Source organism: Cryphonectria parasitica, assembly GCF_011745365.1.
Source record: "Cryphonectria parasitica EP155 unplaced genomic scaffold M406scaffold_7, whole genome shotgun sequence".
NCBI lineage: Eukaryota > Fungi > Ascomycota > Sordariomycetes > Diaporthales > Cryphonectriaceae > Cryphonectria > Cryphonectria parasitica.
Window position 1 is genome coordinate 2,373,228 of NW_024468915.1, and position 18,581 is coordinate 2,391,808.

An 18,581-nucleotide genomic window follows, 5' to 3' on the forward strand; every position below is an offset into this window, starting at 1 on the left:
TAAAAACGAAAAGAAGATGATCCACAGCATGGCTCTGTTGCAATGGCTCTGCACGGTTGACTTCCAATGTGTAAGGTGCTACTGTACTACTTTTATATATTATCGGGACACAACCTGACTGAGATCGCAAAGTCCATCACTATTGTGACAGCCATACACTGAACGAGTGGCGCTTGATCGATGAAGGGGCTAATGTGGGTCGCTTCTGGCTGTTGGCCTTGTAGATATCAGATCATAGTCGACGGTGTGTGCAGAACTCTGCTACCGAGGGGTGGTCTAGCCCACATGTCATTCGGTCTTCTCTCCCCCGTTGCATCGGATGCGACTCCTTGGCATGCAGGAACGTAGCGCCACGCCGGGTTGTAGCTATCACCTAAGGTCAGGTTTCACTGAGACACGAACTCCGAGTGGTGGGGCCTTGAGGCTCATGGGGACATATTTCGCTGTGTCGTCGCCTACGTAGGGTAGGTCCAAATCTGGAAAGCTGCAGGTTACGATAACTCAAGCAGTAGAATAATGCAGGGCTAGATACCTGTACGCAGCACAGTAGACAGACTTGATGATCCGCAGCCATCTCTCGCTGAAGATGTGTATTATATGCATTGGTCATCTCAGTGGCTCCCTCCTAGCTGGTCTCTTCCCCGTCTTGACAGAGTGATCGAGCTCAATCTCTTTAAATGTTCTTGATATCCACAGGATTCTAACAAATCGTAATCGTATTGATGAAGTGGCAATACCAGCTGAAGATTGTAAATCCAACAAGACGCAACCAGAATGCCGATCACATTCAACCACCATGCCTACAATGCAAGAGCGTCCTTCTTTTTCATAAGCCAACCGATCGTAACTCTGCGGTGGCGGTGGCGGCTGAGGCAATGCTAACAGGAAACCAAAAGCAATCCGCTGCTGGTTGTGCCACAACGAAAGGTCATGGGACCTAAATGACTGGTTCGCATTTTTGTAAGGATGGATTGCCTCCTGCTCCTAATTCGATGGCTGCCCCAGACATATCTGAGGTCTATTCTCGACAAAGTTTCTCAGAGCGTCCTTCCTCAAAGTAGCGAGCCCATCGATCTTTCTCTTCACACATGACTCTAAAGCTGTACAACCCTCAGGGTATGATTTCCACACTTCGCCACCTGGGCCCATACGTAACTATGGAGTAAGATATTATTTCTCCTACCAGATTTACCCACTGCTTTTTTGTCTTAATAATCATAGCAGGAAAGCCTCGGTCGATCTTCAGTAGTTATCTACTCACTCAACCAGCATTTTCAAGTGAAGTAAGTCTGATTTGAGCCTGGATTCTGTATGGTACGTCACGCACTTTCCAAGTGGCAAAGTGTGAAAATTATACCCTGAGGGGTGTATGCATGTAAAGAGGGTACTTTGGAGGCTGAATTATTCGGTGGATACGTGCCATCTGGTAACGGTACGAGATTTCTCAGCCTGCCACGTTCTATATGGGACGCACCTTTAGGTAAGCGTTGTGGGCGGTCATTCTTTGAGTGTTCGAGTAGAAGCACTTTTACTCAAAGGTATGCTTAGCGATCTTTCTAGTGGTGTGCTTTAGAGACACACTAGAACATAGAAAATTTGTTACATAGCTCATCTCACTGTATGTGCTTCTCCATAGGTTGATCCCCTTGCGTGTTAGGCATGTCTGGAAACATGGCCACACAATCCAGTCTAGGGGATTAGCGCCACATTCAGGTCAAATCTTTAGTGTCTCGTATGATTGTAGACGATTAGCCGGGCGAGACGACCGCCATGATTAATCAAGCTTGGGATCTTAGATGAGAATGGGGATGTTCTCAAGTGATGAGGTCTGTGCATTGTCCACCACGTCTCTGTTGATGTTCAGACATCTGTCAAGGTTAGTCACAGCTAAATAGATCTTTACATTATCCAAGTATGGTGGATCGTGCTTCAAGCTCATAATTAGTCCTCCTTCTTAACGGAACGAAGGATAATAGGCATCATCACTTTTCAAAGTGTCTGTCATAGTGACATGCCTAGGGACATTCCAGCCCAAAGCTAGGACTTGTTTTTTTGTGAGTCAATACAAGCTATGCTGTACACTAGCTGTAGAGAAGAATTAGTAACATTCATAGGCTTGCCATCGGTCACACGCTTCATTCAAGTCTTGCAATTAACCACCTCATTTCTATTAGATAGCGGGCTTCACATCATTATTATCAATTTCATTGTTCTGTCACAATATGTAACATCGTGTGCCCAGATCCCAACAAATCAGTGAAATGTCTCTCTCTAGAATTGTGTTAAGTGAAGACTTATTAAATCTAACAACAGATTCACTGAAAATTACAACATTCACATTGGAGCTCAGCCTGCTATCCACAACTTGAAACTTGACTTCATAAACCAGTTTTGCTCTGAATTACTTCAAACCCGACACCATTGCACAACTTTGCCTTTTCTTCTCTGTCTACACATACCAGATCATCACCACTGCCCTTTCTGAATTTTATCCTATCAACAATGTCATGCAACAAGCAGACCTTTGTGCAGCCCAAGGCCTATGGCTTCAAAGGCACCACGGCAACCCCGACCACGAGCAAGGCCATCGACAAGATCCGTGAGGCCGACAGGCGTGTACCTTCAGCTCGTTCTCAGCGAAAGGGCTCACCTGTGATACTTCGCCAGCCCATTAGAGAGCGTGGTCGGCATGAGGTCACCTCTTTCACGGCCACCGAACCGAACGATAAGGAAGAGACAACAACAACAGCCACCTTGAATAATCATCGGGCGGACAAACCCAATCACCCACCCTCAACTCGTACTAAGCGCAAAGCCGCACCTGTTATCCTCCTCGAACCCACTACGAAGCGAGAACGGCTTGTAGCTACATCTTTGGCTGTCGCGCCACAGCATAGCAAGCAAAAGCCCACCACGATGGCCACGTCCAAGAAGCGTTGTGCCGAACAGCCTTGGTGGTCTGCCGAATTGAAGCGCGCGTTCCCATCACACAACGTAGTCAAGGCTCCGAAGCGTCGTGTTCAGAAGAAAACTGTGCTGTATGTGCTTACACGTCTAGAACAAGCAAGGGAGTGTGTCTGTACTAATCAACTGATTGATTGGGCATATAGAACGGAAGGGCTGGTGGATGCTCGCAACAGCCAGGCTCTGGACATGTACTCGAAGCCTGTGATGGGTGACCCGAAGGCTCTGAAACAGCTTGCCGACTTCCAGTGTAGCTGTCGACAGCCTGGTGCTCCAAGATGCTACTGCGCTTGGTGCGCGGGTGATTTCGCCGGTCCACCCAAGCAGGGCACAGGAAGCCCTTGGGTTGACGTCAAGAGTCTGATCCCGTCCCATCTCAAACCCAAAGAGCTCTCGGACCTCAAGATGAGCTCCAGAAAGATCGCCCATGTGTCTGGTGAAGCCGACAAGTCCAGACCTCTTGGTGCGCGCCTCGTTCCGGATGGCTTCTTCTGTGATCGCTGCCAGACCATCCATCGACCCACCGCCTTCATCCCGTCGTGCTACAATGACCAAAACTTCAGCTCCCTCTCAGGAGTGCCCACTTTCAACCTCGGGCGCCTTCTGGCAAAGACCATTGCTCTGGGTCAGTGCGACAGCGACGAAGCCAAGCTGGTTCTCAATTCCATGAGCACTCGATCCTTCAGGGCGACCAAATTGCCCGAGGCGGGCCTGAAAATCTTGGCCGAGACTTCTCACGAGGCGAAACTTGTCAACGGCCAGCTCATGGTCAAGACACAGGTCGTGGTGTGGCCCGACCCGATCAGCAATGATGTCTTTGCAAGGTTTACGGCCTCGACTCCATGTTGGAAGTTTCCCCTCGATCCTTTGACCCGCTCCATTCACTCTACCATCTCTGAGGAGATGGCTCTGGCAACAGGACAAATGGACAAGGAGGGTCACCTGAAGTTAGCCGAGCCTGGCCTCATGGATGCGGTCCAGTACCTCCAAACCAACCAGGGCATGGTCTACTGCTGCGAGGATGCCCACACGGACTATAGCTTCGGTGTGGTCAACACCGATCTCATGGATAAGTGTATCGTCCTCACTGCCTGGAAAGATTACGGCGGCTTTGGCCAAGAGCAGCCTCGCAAGTGGTTAACACACGTTTCGGCCAAATCCCTGCGGAAACACGAGCTCAGGGTGAGTGTTCCTCCCAGACGCCAGCCGCTGGGCCATGCGGGCATCGCGAGTAAGTTTGAGGGACAAGCGCTGGGCATGAAGTGCAACATGAAGTACGGGCCTGTGCTCGAAGACGATGACATGCTGCGACTGCTGCAGGTCAAATGGGCAATGGAGGGCCTGGGGGGTGATGAGAACGCTCGGGGCGCTGAGGATGGTCACGATGACGATAAGGACGACGACCTGTGGGGCTCGGGTGAAGACTGAGTTCTTTTCTACAGAGGGGATAATTGTGGAACCTGTCGTGAGCATGGGAGTTACTGATCGTATGTTAAAAGGGGTCATATTTGTATGAGCAATGCATTTGCATGCATAGCGAGATATTAATTATAGCTTAGTACTCAATTACTGAGAGTTCTTTTCAAAAGAGTCTTTTGCTCCTGCAGGCATATGATCAAGTTCTTTCTGCGTAATCAAATAGCCAAATACTACATTTCGAAATGATTCTCAAAGTCAAATCCCAATTAGGAGATCCAAATGGCTAGTACATATTCGCTGCGGAGGCCCAGGTTCCAGACGGGTGATCCCTCCGCAATCTTCCACCAGTGCTAACCGAGAACAGACGCCAGTTTGCCTTGTTGAGAAAATTATAAGACTCAGAACCGGATCATGCTGGGAACCACGGGCCGCCTAAAACTTCAATTCGCTGGCGATGCTGGGCAAGTACCAATCGCTGACAAGCTTCATCAGCCTCGGGAAATGTGGAGGAGTTGCTGCGGATACTTTGGTTCCCTTCGGGTCATGCCCCAGCGTCGGTCATCCCATATCAGGTGTTGTTAATTGCTGGGTCGGAGACTTGCCCGTCAGATGAAAGAGGAAAAGGAATTTCACAGGGACAATACTCCAGCTTTGATTAAAGTTCATAGCCAAGTGACCAAATATATATGCTCTTGTGTGTGTTCACTTACAATCGTTCCGAAGACTGCCACTATTAATTATCCTCTTCGGCGGTCACCTCAGCCAATGGATCAAGAATGCCAAGCTTGAGATTCAATTAATCAAAGAACCCGACGCGTGGCTTGAAACCATGGGCTTCTCACCCAGACTCTTCTTTGTTTTGCAAGGCCTCGCAAGCCTCGTTCAGGTATCTTTGCAACAAGATGATTGCGCAGCATCCTAGTAAGATCCCAACCCTAGATCGGCCCCGACATATCTTGGTTACACACTTACTCACAAGTTGTGAATGACCAAGTGCGCAATGCGGCGGCGAAGGCTGGACAGGAGCAACATGTTGTGAGACTGGCTACACATGCTTCGTCACCAATGCGTACTACTCGCAGTGCATTCCGTCCAGTGATGCTTCTGTGAGTTGTAACCTGATAGAGTTGAATGATAATAGCCTCTTCAGAGCCCACGCTCAAGGCAACTTGGATCGCGGATATTGACTGACATATTCCAGACAATGACCAGCAGTGTGACGGCGGCGACCACAGCCACCAGCGTTAGCAGCTACACTGGCCCAGAAGACTACACCACGACCGATGCCACGGCGACGATAGCGTCTCACGCGCAGTCTGCTTACCCGTCGGCCAACTCAAGCTCCTGTGGCGACTGGACCCTGGTCGACAACGTGTGCTGCCCTCTCTACTGCTCCAACCAGAATGAATCAAGCTCGTGCGACGATACCTGCACGGGAGAGTGCATCACGCCGCCTTCTGCAGACTGCATGTCTGGAACCATGTGGGGGGAGACTTTCCACGTGAACGACACGGAGGAGTGGCACTACAGCGTGAGATTTGTTTTCCTCTTCTTTTTGTCTCTTCACTTGTTCATAACCACACCGATAGAATTGCATGCACTACACCAATTCCATCTTTGCTGACATTCAAGTCTCATTGTCTAGAGATCAACGCACTTTGGCGAGACAGAGGGAGGGGCTTGTGGGTTTGGCCTCTACGGTCTCTGCACCAACACCAACACATCTGAGGCATGGGTTGCCGAGACGCTGGGAGATACCTGCGACGCCTTTTGTCTGGCCTACCCGAGCCTCTGTCAAGACCCGACAACGAGCAACCTGACGATGAGAGGCAACTTTGCTGCGCCCAATGGCGATTACTACACCCAGGTACGCGGGTGTCCTCTACTGCCCATTTGATTCACGTACATTTACGTAGGGTAGCACACGCAAAACAACGCTTCTTTTGAATGTTTATTGACCATCTGTTTCTCTCTAATAGTTCTGGCCCAACCTGCCTGGAGACCTCGATAACTACCTGTCATGTGGAGAGTGTTTTGAGCTGATCCGCACCAAGGACGACGGCACAGACTATGCAGTTGGTGAGGATGGGTATACTGATCCTATTATCCTTGAGATTGTCGACAGCTGTCCCTGTGATGCGAATCCCAAATGGTGCTGTGAGTACTTTTGTCCCCTACAGAGTTTGATTCATCATAACGAGTGTTTGCGCAATGATGACTTACAAGCTCTTATTCAGGTGGCTCTGGTGCGGATCACTGCGGAGAGGTGTCAGACTTTACCTATGGATGTCCAATTCCCGAGGGCAGTCATCACAGTAAGTAATTACCTCTCCACTACCTTGATTGAAAATAATTATCTTCCCTTTTTTTCTTGTTTCTTTTAAACAACAAAGACTGATACTTTCTTCCCCTCCCAGTGGATCTGTCAGATGTTGCCATGGGCCGTCTACAAGGCAACGGCAGCCTGACTGAAGGGGTAATCCCGATTCGTTACCAACGCATCCCATGCCCCAAGCCAGGCAACGTCTACGTCTGGCTCCAGGTGGGCGCCGGCCCCTACTATTTCGCCATGTCGGCCGTCAACGCCAACGGCCCCGGCAGCATCATCTCCTTCGAGGTGCTGGGCTCGGGCGACACCGAGTGGCTGGCTCTCGAGCATAACCCAGACTACACGAGCAGCAGACCGCAGGAGCGCTACGGGTCTTGGGTCATGCCGCAGGGGGCTGGTCCTGTGAATGTGCCCATCGCTATTCGTCTGACAAGTCCTACTGGGGAACAGATTGTGAACATGGAGGCCGTCACGTCCTTTACGGCGCCGGCTGATGCTGATGCTAATTACTACTATATTGATATGGGTGTTCAGTTCTCAGTCGACTGAATCAATGGAGTAATTCCTTGAGTACTTATGGTGCTAGTCATATCACCACAAATTCACACCACGTTCCCTGAACTTCTCAAAGAATTATCGACCATCTTGTGCTCGTATATGCCAACGGACCCAGTCGCATCTCCAACGATAAACTGGTCACCGTCTGAAGAGAAAGAGATAAAAGTAATCCTCGAGAGGTCCATAAGCTGATCACAGCCCCTCATGAGCCCACTGGCTCCCTGCGGTGTAGGTGTCCTCCAGAGCTCGTGTCCTCCGTTCATGGCGTCCAGAATCACCATGCAGACGTCTCTCCCCTCCTTCGTGTCTGGGCCGGGACCTTGCCGGTACGCCACATAGCGACAATCGGGACTGATACAAGCTATTGTGTTCTCGTTCGGGATGGCAAACAAATCGGTCCTGTCCGTCTCAAAATCCCAGACCAGCACATAGCGCTCAAGCTGTGTGACCGGCTCCACCTGCCATGCGCCAGGCCGCCCTATCACCCGAACATGGTGCGGGATCCAGATGGAGACGACGGTGCTGCCGTGGGTCGCGAGACCACAGGGCAGCGATCCTTGCAGCTCTGCGTACCTGGTGGGCATGCAGGACCGGCGGGTCAGTGAGGACTGGACCGCGGGGTCTGCGGCGAGATCCCACACCATCAACATGGCTGCGTGTTCTGGAGGGGGGTGGCCTGGCCTGGGCGGTCGTGGTCCTGCAGCGGCCACGAGGAGTGGTCCTGTCGCCGAGTACACCATTTCTGGAAACGTGGGAATATGAGGGAGTCCGGCCTTGGCGAGGTGGATGGTTGTGGGTGAGCCGAAGACATTCATCTTCGAATTGGCGGCATGGTGTGAAAAGTTGTTGCTGTTGCCCTGGGCGACTGGAAACAGGTAGATTGCGTTTTCCCCCTCTCGGTAACAAGCCAGTGGCGGATAGTTCGTCTCAAACATGTCCTTTCTGGCAGCCGTCCAACGGAACACAGAGTCGATCACTTGCAATTTCTTCTTGGATTCCCAGTTCCAGATCTCCAGGCTATCTCCGAATCCTGCAGCGACGGCCATCAGGCTCCTGGTCTCTGAGATGATGGCGTGGCTGGTCACGAAGAAATCCCGTGACCGCTCCTGCATCTGGATGTAGAAGCTAATCTTGAGAGATGCCTGGACGTTGCACTGGGGGAGTCCGTGGACCTTGATAGTCTTGTCTCCGTACTTGCTGGCGATTATGTATGCAGACGGTGACAGATCAGCGTAGAAGACGGCAGACCCATGCACTGGAGCTTTATGGTCCTTGCCAGGGTTGGATAGCAATCTTGTGCGTACCAGTTCTGTGCGAGTGTTTCTGGAGTAGTCTGGTCTCCATATCGCAGGAATATCAAACGGGTCTATGACGATCTTGTCTGGTGGGCTGGTCGCGAAGGATGGTAGCTGACTACCACCAGCCAACGTACGTCCTGCGGTATGTTGAGGGGACGAAGGCATTAGAATATTAGATTGAGAGTTATGATCCACGATATCATTAACAACTGGAGACGGGGTGTTGGTAGCTGTTGGTGTTGCGTGTGACGGCGAGGCCACCACGTCTTCTTCGTCCATCGAAGTCAATGTTCGCCGCTGCTGCTGAGTATGTTTCGGGGCCGACATGGGAATAAAAGTGTTCGAGAGCTCTCTTGAACCTGAGCTTGAGGGATACGACGATGTAGAACCACGTGATGTGTAAGAAACCACCGAGGATTGCCCGCACGTATCCAGAGCGCTGCTGGCCACCGAAGTAGAATCGTCCGCCAGAGTTTTCTCCATGGTTCTCTCTGACGAGGGACGAGAGGGAGAGCTCTGCAGCGACGGGACCGAGAGGCTGTTGAGTTTTTTGGGTGCACCCATTGACAATCTTGCAAGAGCTTTCACGAGTTTGTTTGTACCCTTGCGGTTTTCAGTGGCAACGGCAGCTGGTGGCGAGTCTGCTGGTCCTGGTTCGGGGGTCATTCTTGAGGCCATGCTAAGTAAATCGCATTTCAGTTAATCACATAGACAGGGAACAAATATTCTTGTCAGTAGGTATGATTGACATACCTTAACTCATCACGCTCGCTCATTTGACTTCCTCCGCAGGATGCTGCCTCGAGGGCTTGAATGAGGCTGGGCTTTTTGTCTTCCTGATTTCGACACTTGCTTTGTATGTACAGCCGCACCTCATCGAGAGAAGACCAAAGTGCCTGCTTCAGGGGGTCTTCACGATCACCCTCTTGAACTTGTTGCAGCATTCGACGAATCAGAGCTAGAAGCCTTCTTGTGTCGTGATCGAGGTATGTGCCGAAGAAATTGGCGTCAATAGCATCGTCTTCCGGTCCTGCCCTAAAATATCAACACCGTCCAGCGGTCAGTACCCTTCATATTCTAATATGAGTGGTAGCAGATTGGAAACAGATTTTATTTCTTTTACGTACAGGTTCACTGCCTCGAGCGCCAGTTGTAAGGCTCTTCGACAGGTACACAGATTGCTATGCAGTTGCTGAAGGTTATCGGTGGACGGAATTGCGTCCTGATGTGCGTCGCGGGGGGTTTTTTCAACCCACTCGTCGATGTGGGAAAGCACATCTCCACAGCTGCGCACGATCTTTAATATCGGAGGCTGCAGCTGACGAGGTATGACGAGGTCGGGATCTCCTAGGCGCTCGAGCGGAACTTTGAGGTCGAGCAGCTCGTATGTGAGAGAGTCAAATAATGCAGTTGCGGTGTACGCACTCTGCAGAATGTCATCCACGGCGGTACAGGTACGGGAAGCCGCAGAGAGGGCATACAGAACCGCAGCCTTGAGGAGATAAGAGTCCATGGTGAGAAGATGATCGAGTCTTCTCTTTTGCGAAACTGGTGCGCAACGTGTTCGAGTTCCCTTTCAGCAACCAGAACAGAATCGGCAAACATCTTCTTGGGCTGGCTACATTAGAACGGTGAACAACTACTGTTAAATCAGGGCATGTTGTCGACGACCCGAACATGTAATCTGACACATGACACTCAGCCACATGTAGTCAGTCTTCCCATATTCCCAGCGTGGTAGAGATTTGTGATGATCATGGCGCCAAGGAGACACCAGATAGGACATAACTGGACCCCGTCAGCCCTTCTGTAAGCAACTGGCTGCGATGTTCCGCCATTCTGCGGCGTCACTGTACACACAATTAGAGTGTGGGACCTCGCAAAGGAACGAATCGATCTGAGAAATGTGTCTCGTCCCGGCGGTGATGCCTAGGGCCGTAGACTGGATCGGGAAAGACTGTCTCACACACTGCAGTTAGGTCTTACAACCGTATGTGTCCCTACTAAGTTACACGGCAATCAAAGGCTTGGGTCTTAGAGAGATGTGTAAGCAGAATTCCGTGGTTCAGCATGTACCGACTGCCGGTTTGCGAGGACGTCAGGAGCAGTGCTGAAGAAGAATGCCATGAGAGAGAAAAGAAAGGAAATCAACAGAGTATAAACAAGAGCATTCCAAGAACAATGAATAACCAGCGTTCATACCATCCCAGCCTACCTCAATTTTGCCATTGCACGTGGCTTCAAACAGTGCAGGGAATACTAGGGATCATTAAGCACCGGTTTCTAGGCTCAACTTAGAAATTATGTCAAGTAATCACTTATCCGAACAGGACCTCAACATTATGATCATGTCCCATAGTTGAGTCGACAATCAACAGTCAGTCTCGCACAGTTAGGGAGCACAACAGGGAAAGAACACAAACAAAACGCCACATTGATTAACCATGCATGACATCAGTGGCCATTTAAAATCATGCCTCGGATATGGAAATCGCGCGGTTACATGTTTACTATGAAGGATTCCTAGGAGGGGGGAGAAGAGAAAAGAGAAGAGAAAAGAAAAGAGCAGACGTCAAGATAAGCGCGATAGAAACGTTTTGAAACATGGGTCTGCATGCAGGGTTGAAACGGTTTATATGAAAGGATCCATAGGGCAGGGATGTCAATCATCGAAATTCAGCCTCAGTTTGAAGGGGTGGCCCCACGAGAGGTGCTCCTAGGACCAATTTCCACCACTGAGAGCAAGAGAGGATCTCGTTTCGATGATCGTGAAACAAAATGTAAATGACATCAGGTGCAGAGAAAATCCACCATGGCGGCTCAGCAGCCAAGCGAGGCAAGTCGTCCTTCAGGGGTGATGTCGGTTGATTCCGAGGAAGCAAAGCATTTTAGACCATGTAACCGTCTTATATATTCGAGCTGGGACTCCGTGGTGGTGCTCAGTCTGTTGTTGATATCAGCCAACCTCGACTGTCACAGCTTGTTTGTACGGTGTTCCAACCGAGCCACTCTTTCTATTCGTCATTCTTTTCGTGAACTTCACTGTGTGAAGCTGGACATTCCTTTTTTTTTTCTTTTTGCCAACATTGAAACTATCTTCCACCAAAGTCCCTCCTTTACCCCTTCTCAAGACTTATAAACAACAATCATCACAATGGTGTCCAAGTTTCAATCTACGGCCATCCTCCTGGGTGCTCTGGCCGGCACTGCTCTGGGTCACGGTCACGTCACGGGTATTGTGGCCGACGGCGTTTACTATGGCGGCTTCTCGCTTGACTACTACTACGAGAAGGAGAACACAGGCACCTTTACCGAGTCTGTCGGTTGGTGGGCTGAGGATCTCGACAATGGATACATTGCCCCCAGCGCCTACAACACTTCCGACATCATCTGCCACCTGGACGGCCAGCCTGCCAACCTGACTGCCACCGTCAAGGCTGGTGGTACTGTCGAGTTCCAGTGGACGGCTTGGCCTCATCCTGGTCCCGTCCTCACCTACGTGGCCCTGTGCCCTGGTGACTGCACCGACCCTACAATGGACAAGACTGCTCTCGAGTGGGTCAAGATCGACGAGGGTGGCTTCGATGTGCCCTCGCAGACCTGGGCGTCCTACGATCTTATCGCCAACAACAACTCGTGGACCTCGACCGTGCCCTCGGACCTGGCTGCGGGCAACTACGTCTTCAGACATGAGATTATTGCTGTCCACGGTTCAGAGAGTCTGAATGGTGCTCAGAACTACCCTCAGTGTGTCAACATTCAGGTCACCGGCAGCGGCACCACAAGCCCATCGGGCACTCTGGGTACGGAGCTCTACCACGAGACCGACCCTGGCATCTACTTCAACCCGTTCGTCGACCCCTCGCCCCCTCTCCCTTTATATGTATACTTTCACCTTTATACAACTTACTAACAAGTTATGGACCAATTCTTCTAGTTACACCACGCTGTTGAACTACACAATCCCGGGTCCCGCTCTGATGGAGGGTGGAACCAACCAGACCGTGACTGCGACCACAGGTGCCGCCGCCGCCACATCCGCCGCGTCCAGTGCTGCGTCGACCAGCGCTGCTGCCGCCGTGACCACCTCGGCGGCTGCGACTTCGTCTTCTGCTGCTGCTGCCGCTGCCACAACGAGCTCAGCAGCCGCCGTGGCCGCCACCACGTCTTCGACCGCTCCTGAGACTACAGCAGCGGCCGCCACCTCGAGCTCTGCTGCTGCTGCCGAGACAACGGTTGCCGTAGCTGCTGCTTCTACATCTGTCAGCTCTGCTGCGTCTGCTGCCACCACTACCGCCAAGTCCTCGTGCTCCAAGAAGCGCAGACACGCTCGTGATGTGTCTCTGTAAGGTGTTGTGAACTGACAGATGACGGTGTCAGAGAAGAAGAAGGGAAGACAAGGAAATTTTTTGGCTTGATGGAATTTCATGTCAACTTGGTGGGGGGTTGGTTTTATTTTTCAGCGTGTATTTAGTTATGACATATCTCGTCAAGTTCAAGTGTCCATAAGTATGAATAAGAACTTGCCTATTAAAAGGAATCTTTTTGTGTCTTAATTAACACGCTCCCATGTTTCCCACCCCGCGCAATGGGCACTGCTCTATATCTACTTTTATGCACACTAAATGCCACATCCCGAGATCTCGGCCAGTTCGGCACCAAGTAGTTCAGAAAAATAAAGAAAGAAGAAGTCCGAGCCCTCCTCTACTTCATCAGCCTCGTCTGTTCGCCCGGAGTGTTTACAAATTACAGGAATAGCGTTCTCCCTGTGCTCCGTCTCACCCACCGAGCGTCTTCTTTAGCTTCTCCACTGCCTGAACACAACGCCCCCTCGAGCCGACTTAGCTCTCGACCTAAATGCCGATGGCTTCGTTCTAGCATCCACGCCACGCTTCAGCAGGCTGTCTAGTCACGATCGTAGCGTTCGGGATTCTCGTAGTGCTTCATCGGATGCCTGGTCTCCAAAATACTTTTTTCCCGTACCGTGAGACTTTGGTCCGCGCCTTTTCTCTCGCTCTGTCCTCCTCTGTCTCTATTAAAATAAATGCAATGTCCTCTCCTCGCGAAGGCACATGTGCGGTGGTAGCTGTGCCTCAGTGTGGCAGAGCAAATTCAGCCGTCTCTCAAGAGAAAAGAGATCAACACGATGTCTCCAAGGCTAATATTTGTGCTGCTTCTCGTCACATTGTTCCACCAGATATGTTCGGCGCAGACAAACGAGACTGCTTTCCTTGACGCCTTCAGTCATATATCAGCATGTGCTGTACGTCTTCGCCCTTCATTGTTGTTGGGCAGGATTTCCAAGGTCGTGATATTTTATGGCAACTGACAATAATTCGGTATGATTTAGCAAACCTGCGTGATCTCGGCCATCCCCCAGTCCGCGTGTGCATCATTCACCAACACCAGCTGCATCTGCACCAACACACAACTCGCTCAGGCGACAAAGGCATGTTTGCTCGAGGACTGCACCGTGGCCGACTCCCTCGACGTCGCCAAGGCACAAGCTGATGCATGTGACTATCCGGTCCGCTCCATGAGGGGGACCCTGCTTGCTCCTCTGGCTATCGAGCTGTTGGCCTTCCCGGCGGTCCTCTTACGCCTCTACGGCAGATGGAGGTATGCACCACGCTACGAGGTGGACGACTGGATCATGGTGGTCTGTTTTCCTATTTGGATTGTCTTTGAAATCCTTGGTCACTACAGTAGGTGATAAGACTTCCCTTCTTTTTTTCTTTTTCCATATGATATATCAAGATACAAAATAAAAGAAATGACTCTGCTAACACTCCACAGTTGGTCAACTCGGCTTTGGCCTCGACATCTGGGAGGTGGACCAGGCCGACTTCACCTTTGCCCTCAAGCTCTTCTACGCAGACGAGTCCCTCTACCTCGCCGTCCTCGTCCTCACCAAGCTAGCCATGCTCTTCTGCTTCCTCCGCATCTTCCCCCAGAAAACCTTCCGCCGCGTCTGCTACGGCCTGATCGCCTGGGTCGCCCTGAGCGGCACCATCTTCGTCTTCCTGCAGATCTTCCAGTGCGTACCCATCTCGTTTGTCTGGGAGGGATGGCTCCTCAAGGAGACCTCCTCTAACCCGCACCGCTGCCTCAACGTGCACGCCCTCGCCTACGCCGCCGGCGCCACAAGCATCGCCCAGGACGCCGCCATCCTCGTCGCCCCCATGCCGCTGCTGCGCAACCTGCACACCACCGCCCGCCTCAAGCTCGAGGTGTGTCTCATGTTCAGCCTGGGCTTCTTCATCCTGCTGACGAGCTGCATCCGGCTCGGGTTCATCGTGCGCTTCGCGCAGTCGTCGAACCCCTCGTGGGACAACACTGGCCCTCTGATCTGGTCTGGTCTGGAGTGCGCGGTGTCCATGATCGTGACGAGCTTGCCGGCGATTCGGCACCTGTCGAACAGCTCTAGGAGCCGGCGGTTGAGGGCGACTGGAGGGGGGAAGGCTGCAGCGACCTATGCTACGGGCGGGTCATCTTCGCGAGGAGGATACAATTCTCGGGGATATGTGAGGAAAGGGGACGGGGGTAGTGCCGTCGTTGGCTTGACAGGACCGACGCTGCATCTTAGCGAGAGTCAGATCGAACTAGACCACCGGAAAGGAGTGTCGTCAAGTGAGCTTGAGGTTGAGTAGATTGTTGACTCCACCTTTCATGAATATATGTCTGAAGTATCCCTCCATTTTTCCACGCTGGTTCTCGCTCTTACTCTATACTTGTGTGTATGCTACAATATCATGTCGAAGTGCCCGAGACAAGCAGTCTTCTCTACAGCTGTTTGTAATATCAATGACGTTGACTCGACATGAGACCAACATAAATTGCCGTGTTATTGCCGGTAGACTCTCTCTTCGAAGTTTCTCTCTATCCTCTTCTCTAAACCTCTGTCTGGTTATTTCTATGCTCATCATCTTATACAGTCGACATCCATGCCGGCTCCGTGCTCAGTCTGGCCGTATACAGATCGTTCGCCGTCACAGCCCCGCTGTAAGCTCCACGGCGGTAGATGTCCCAATCCCTAATCATACAGCATTGTTAATATCCTGTCGATCCAAAAGGGCGAGTAAGGATCCCATGTTGAATAGAATCAGAAAAGAAATTCCAACTCACAACACAAAGTTGTCCAGCTCGTCCCGCCGAGGAGCATGGCGATGCACCCAGACAGCGACGCTTCTCGGCGCACAACCAAAGACCCCCCAGCCCTCGTCATCGATCCTAACCTCGCCCCAGCATCCGCCAAGGATGTCAGTCCAGATCTCGCCTGCGTGCTGCTTCCCGACACACATGGCCTTGCTACCAAACTCGCGCGCGTTCGTCATGATGACCGCCAGGCCGGCCCTCTTCCAGGTACAGGATCCCCCGTCGGCGGGGTGCGGGGCCTGGCCCTGCCTGGTGAAGCCTATACAGTGCGGCTGGTCAAGATAATCGATCTGTGGGCCGTAGGCATAGAGCTTGCGGGCCAGGAGAAGCCGCGGGAGGGTCTTCTCGCCAAAGGGGGGTTGGGCGAATCCGCTGCCGTCTGGCTTGGAATAACCGTATAGATCGCCGTAGAAAACACATGGGAGACCGCAGTTTGCACGCAGGAGGATGAGTGCGTAGGCGAGGGGGACGAAGAATTCTGCTACTGGCGTCTTCGAAGGAGGTCAGTGTTATTTGAGTATTCTCAAGTCTCGTATAGACCGTGTGTTCGTCGTAGGAGGGGGTGTTACTGCAATACTACTGACTTCTAAAGATTGACCTTCCATCTAGATACAAAGGCAATAATACATATTAGTATGCGTGTTATGAATGAATGAACGAGTATTATGAAGGAGGAAGATTTATGCCGTAAGCATAGCTTACGTACCGTATCATGATTTGCAACAAAAGTCTAAAAACACAAGTTAGAAAGGTTATGTATGTGCCGCTGTGAATCAAGATACCCTGGAACATACCACAGCATTATTCGGTTTCAGCGAGACTAACGTCCCGTCAAAGACACTTCGAAGATCTGTATTCTGATGTCTTGACAGCCGGGAAAAGTTGGACACGAGCCTCACATCGAACAGAGACAGGCAATGATCCATGTACTCAATGTACTTGGCCAGCACGTTCAGGTTCTCCCGCCAGTATTCGCCAACAATGAACCAGTTCTTTCCGACAGTGGCACGCACATGTCTGAGGAAGTCTCTCAGGAAGGAAGCAGAATAGTGTTTGATGGCGTCCAGGCGCAGCCCTCCCAGTGGGATTTGTTGTGCAAGCCACTGGACCCAGTAGAACAGGTCCTGGCGAACTTCTGGGTTCCTATGGTCGACATTTGCAAACATGCTGGATAAAGCATGAATGATTAATAAGAATAGTACGCAAAAGGGAATAACACAAATGATAAGAATATGCTGGGGGCGGATCGGAGGGCCATCTTACAGGTAATCGTAATTGCCGAGCTCCTCATCGACATCTTGGGCCCATTCCTTGCCTTCAAATTTCCATACGCCGTGGGTCTTGAGGTGATGGCAGTAGTCTATGCCATTGAAGTGAGTTTGGTTCCATCTCAGCGGGCTGTATCCAGAGCCCCGACCGGGAAAGTCATAGCCACACCACGCTTCGATCTCTCCTGGCTTTCCCACAGACACCAACCGATCTAGCAACGAGACAACTTGCGTCAGATTTTCTTTCTGCCAACAGGTTTTTTTTGGGGGGGGGGGCGGGGGGGGATAACACAATATCAGACTCACTTTTGGGGTCAACTTTTGTCGCCAGCACCGTCTCAGCACGGTCAGCAGAGGCTTTGTGGTTAAGCACAGCATCAAATAAAATGCTGATGCCACGGCCCCTGGCTCTCTCTGCCAGAGCGATGAGCTCCTCCTTGGTGCCCCACTTGGTAGCCCTGCCACCCTTCTGGTCGAACTCGCCCAAGTCAAAGAGGTCGTAGAGGTCATAACCGTTGCTCGTGTGCCAGCCAGCCTTGCAGGCGGGGGGAATCCATATGCTTGTGATGCCCAAAGCCTCGAGGCTCGGGAGGGCGTTGTCGAGTCGCTGCCAGTGCTTCTGGTCGGATGGGACATACCACTCGAATCCTTGAAACATGGTCTGATTGGTGTTGGCTGTGGTGGTAGGAGGCGAGGAGGAGGAGTCTTTTGCGTGGCCTGCGCGCCCACCACGGCGTAGAGGGAGAGGCGGGAAGTTGACCATTATGGCTGGATATACACCAATGAAATGCGGCGTCTTCTTTTCTTTCCCCCTTCTTTCTCTTTTCCTTGCTCTTGCTTTCTATACTAACCTCAAATCTCAAAGTGAGTGTGAAAGTTTATTAAAAAAAAAAAAGAAAGAAGAACTACGATGACGATTTCAATACACCACAATACTATTATTGACAGGGTGAAAAGAGTCCCAGGGCCACATATAATAATGCCTCAAGGGGGATTGTTCGCGATAACGTAATCCAAGTTTCCACTGTTAGCCTCCAGTAACATTTGTAGCAGGCTCAATACTCTTGTTACCTGCTATAGTAATGAGTAGCGGCTTCTGTCCAGCACAAAACACGGTGAGTGATTGACTCAAGTAGCTTGGCACAGACTAAGCCCAAGGACTCACTCATCGTCCCTAGTTGTGCTGATTAAGTAATCCATACCTGTTTTACCTGAGGAACTGAGCTGAACCACACTCTTTTTGGGAACTCAACTGATCATATCATTGGTCGCCTGCAGACAATGATATGTGAACAGTTTCCACATGATGCCGAACAGCATGCCTCCTCACGTAATATGAATGGCAGATGTTATTTGTGTACAGGCGTGGACAAGGGAAGGGCATTGGTAATTTACCCTTGACAAACTGGGCAAAGGTGGTAGCACAGGAGGATGCCAAAGCTCTCCTCCAACTCGGCCTGGGCGTGCCGAGTCAGCAGAGCGTATTGCAGACTGAAAAAGGGTGACTTGGGTGTAAGACCAATGTGACGGTGCTACCAGGAGCGTAGGAGGTGGCAAGGAAAGAAGTAGAGTGAGAACAGAGGAGAGACA

General features: G+C 51.3%; 6 protein-coding genes across 6 annotated transcripts; 4 read left to right on the top strand and 2 right to left on the bottom strand.

The window, feature by feature from the left end:
• Positions 1–2,502: 2,502 nt before the first annotated feature.
• On the top strand, positions 2,503–4,392 carry M406DRAFT_72740 (uncharacterized protein; the record flags this gene model as incomplete). Its single annotated transcript, XM_040925575.1, has 2 exons — positions 2,503–3,038; positions 3,111–4,392. The coding sequence occupies 2 exons, from the start codon at positions 2,503–2,505 to the stop codon at positions 4,390–4,392; spliced, it is 1,818 nt and encodes a 605-aa protein (XP_040773734.1).
• Positions 4,393–5,212: 820 nt separating this feature from the next.
• On the top strand, positions 5,213–8,370 carry M406DRAFT_93109 (expansin-related; the record flags this gene model as incomplete). The annotated part of the gene is made up of 7 exons (XM_040926241.1): positions 5,213–5,304; positions 5,378–5,489; positions 5,525–5,914; positions 6,029–6,250; positions 6,363–6,540; positions 6,621–6,698; positions 6,801–8,370. The coding sequence occupies 7 exons, from the start codon at positions 5,213–5,215 to the stop codon at positions 7,259–7,261; spliced, it is 1,533 nt and encodes a 510-aa protein (XP_040773735.1). The 3' UTR covers positions 7,262–8,370.
• Positions 8,371–8,770: 400 nt separating this feature from the next.
• On the bottom strand, positions 8,771–10,128 carry M406DRAFT_352900 (uncharacterized protein; the record flags this gene model as incomplete). The annotated part of the gene is made up of 4 exons (XM_040922719.1): positions 9,696–10,128; positions 9,322–9,603; positions 9,157–9,247; positions 8,771–9,106 (listed from the first exon to the last, which is right to left on the bottom strand). Exons 1-4 carry the CDS (start codon positions 10,079–10,081, stop codon positions 8,771–8,773), a joined length of 1,095 nt encoding a protein of 364 aa, XP_040773736.1. The 5' UTR covers positions 10,082–10,128.
• Positions 10,129–11,541: 1,413 nt separating this feature from the next.
• Positions 11,542–12,917, top strand: M406DRAFT_93111 (family 61 glycoside hydrolase; the record flags this gene model as incomplete). Its single annotated transcript, XM_040926242.1, has 2 exons — positions 11,542–12,417; positions 12,506–12,917. The coding sequence occupies exons 1-2, from the start codon at positions 11,723–11,725 to the stop codon at positions 12,915–12,917; spliced, it is 1,107 nt and encodes a 368-aa protein (XP_040773957.1). The 5' UTR covers positions 11,542–11,722.
• Positions 12,918–13,924: 1,007 nt separating this feature from the next.
• Positions 13,925–14,933, top strand: M406DRAFT_241840 (uncharacterized protein; the record flags this gene model as incomplete). Its single annotated transcript, XM_040916152.1, has 2 exons — positions 13,925–14,248; positions 14,523–14,933. Coding segments are annotated over 2 exons (735 nt in total), but the record flags the coding sequence as incomplete, so codon positions are not given.
• A 557-nt stretch (positions 14,934–15,490) lies between these two features.
• Positions 15,491–17,754, bottom strand: M406DRAFT_63564 (family 13 glycoside hydrolase; the record flags this gene model as incomplete). The annotated part of the gene is made up of 9 exons (XM_040924844.1): positions 15,491–15,532; positions 15,562–15,601; positions 15,694–16,214; positions 16,308–16,328; positions 16,430–16,453; positions 16,518–16,890; positions 16,987–17,203; positions 17,298–17,666; positions 17,721–17,754. 9 exons carry the CDS (start codon positions 17,752–17,754, stop codon positions 15,491–15,493), a joined length of 1,641 nt encoding a protein of 546 aa, XP_040773738.1.
• Between the last annotated feature and the right edge of the window lie 827 nt (positions 17,755–18,581).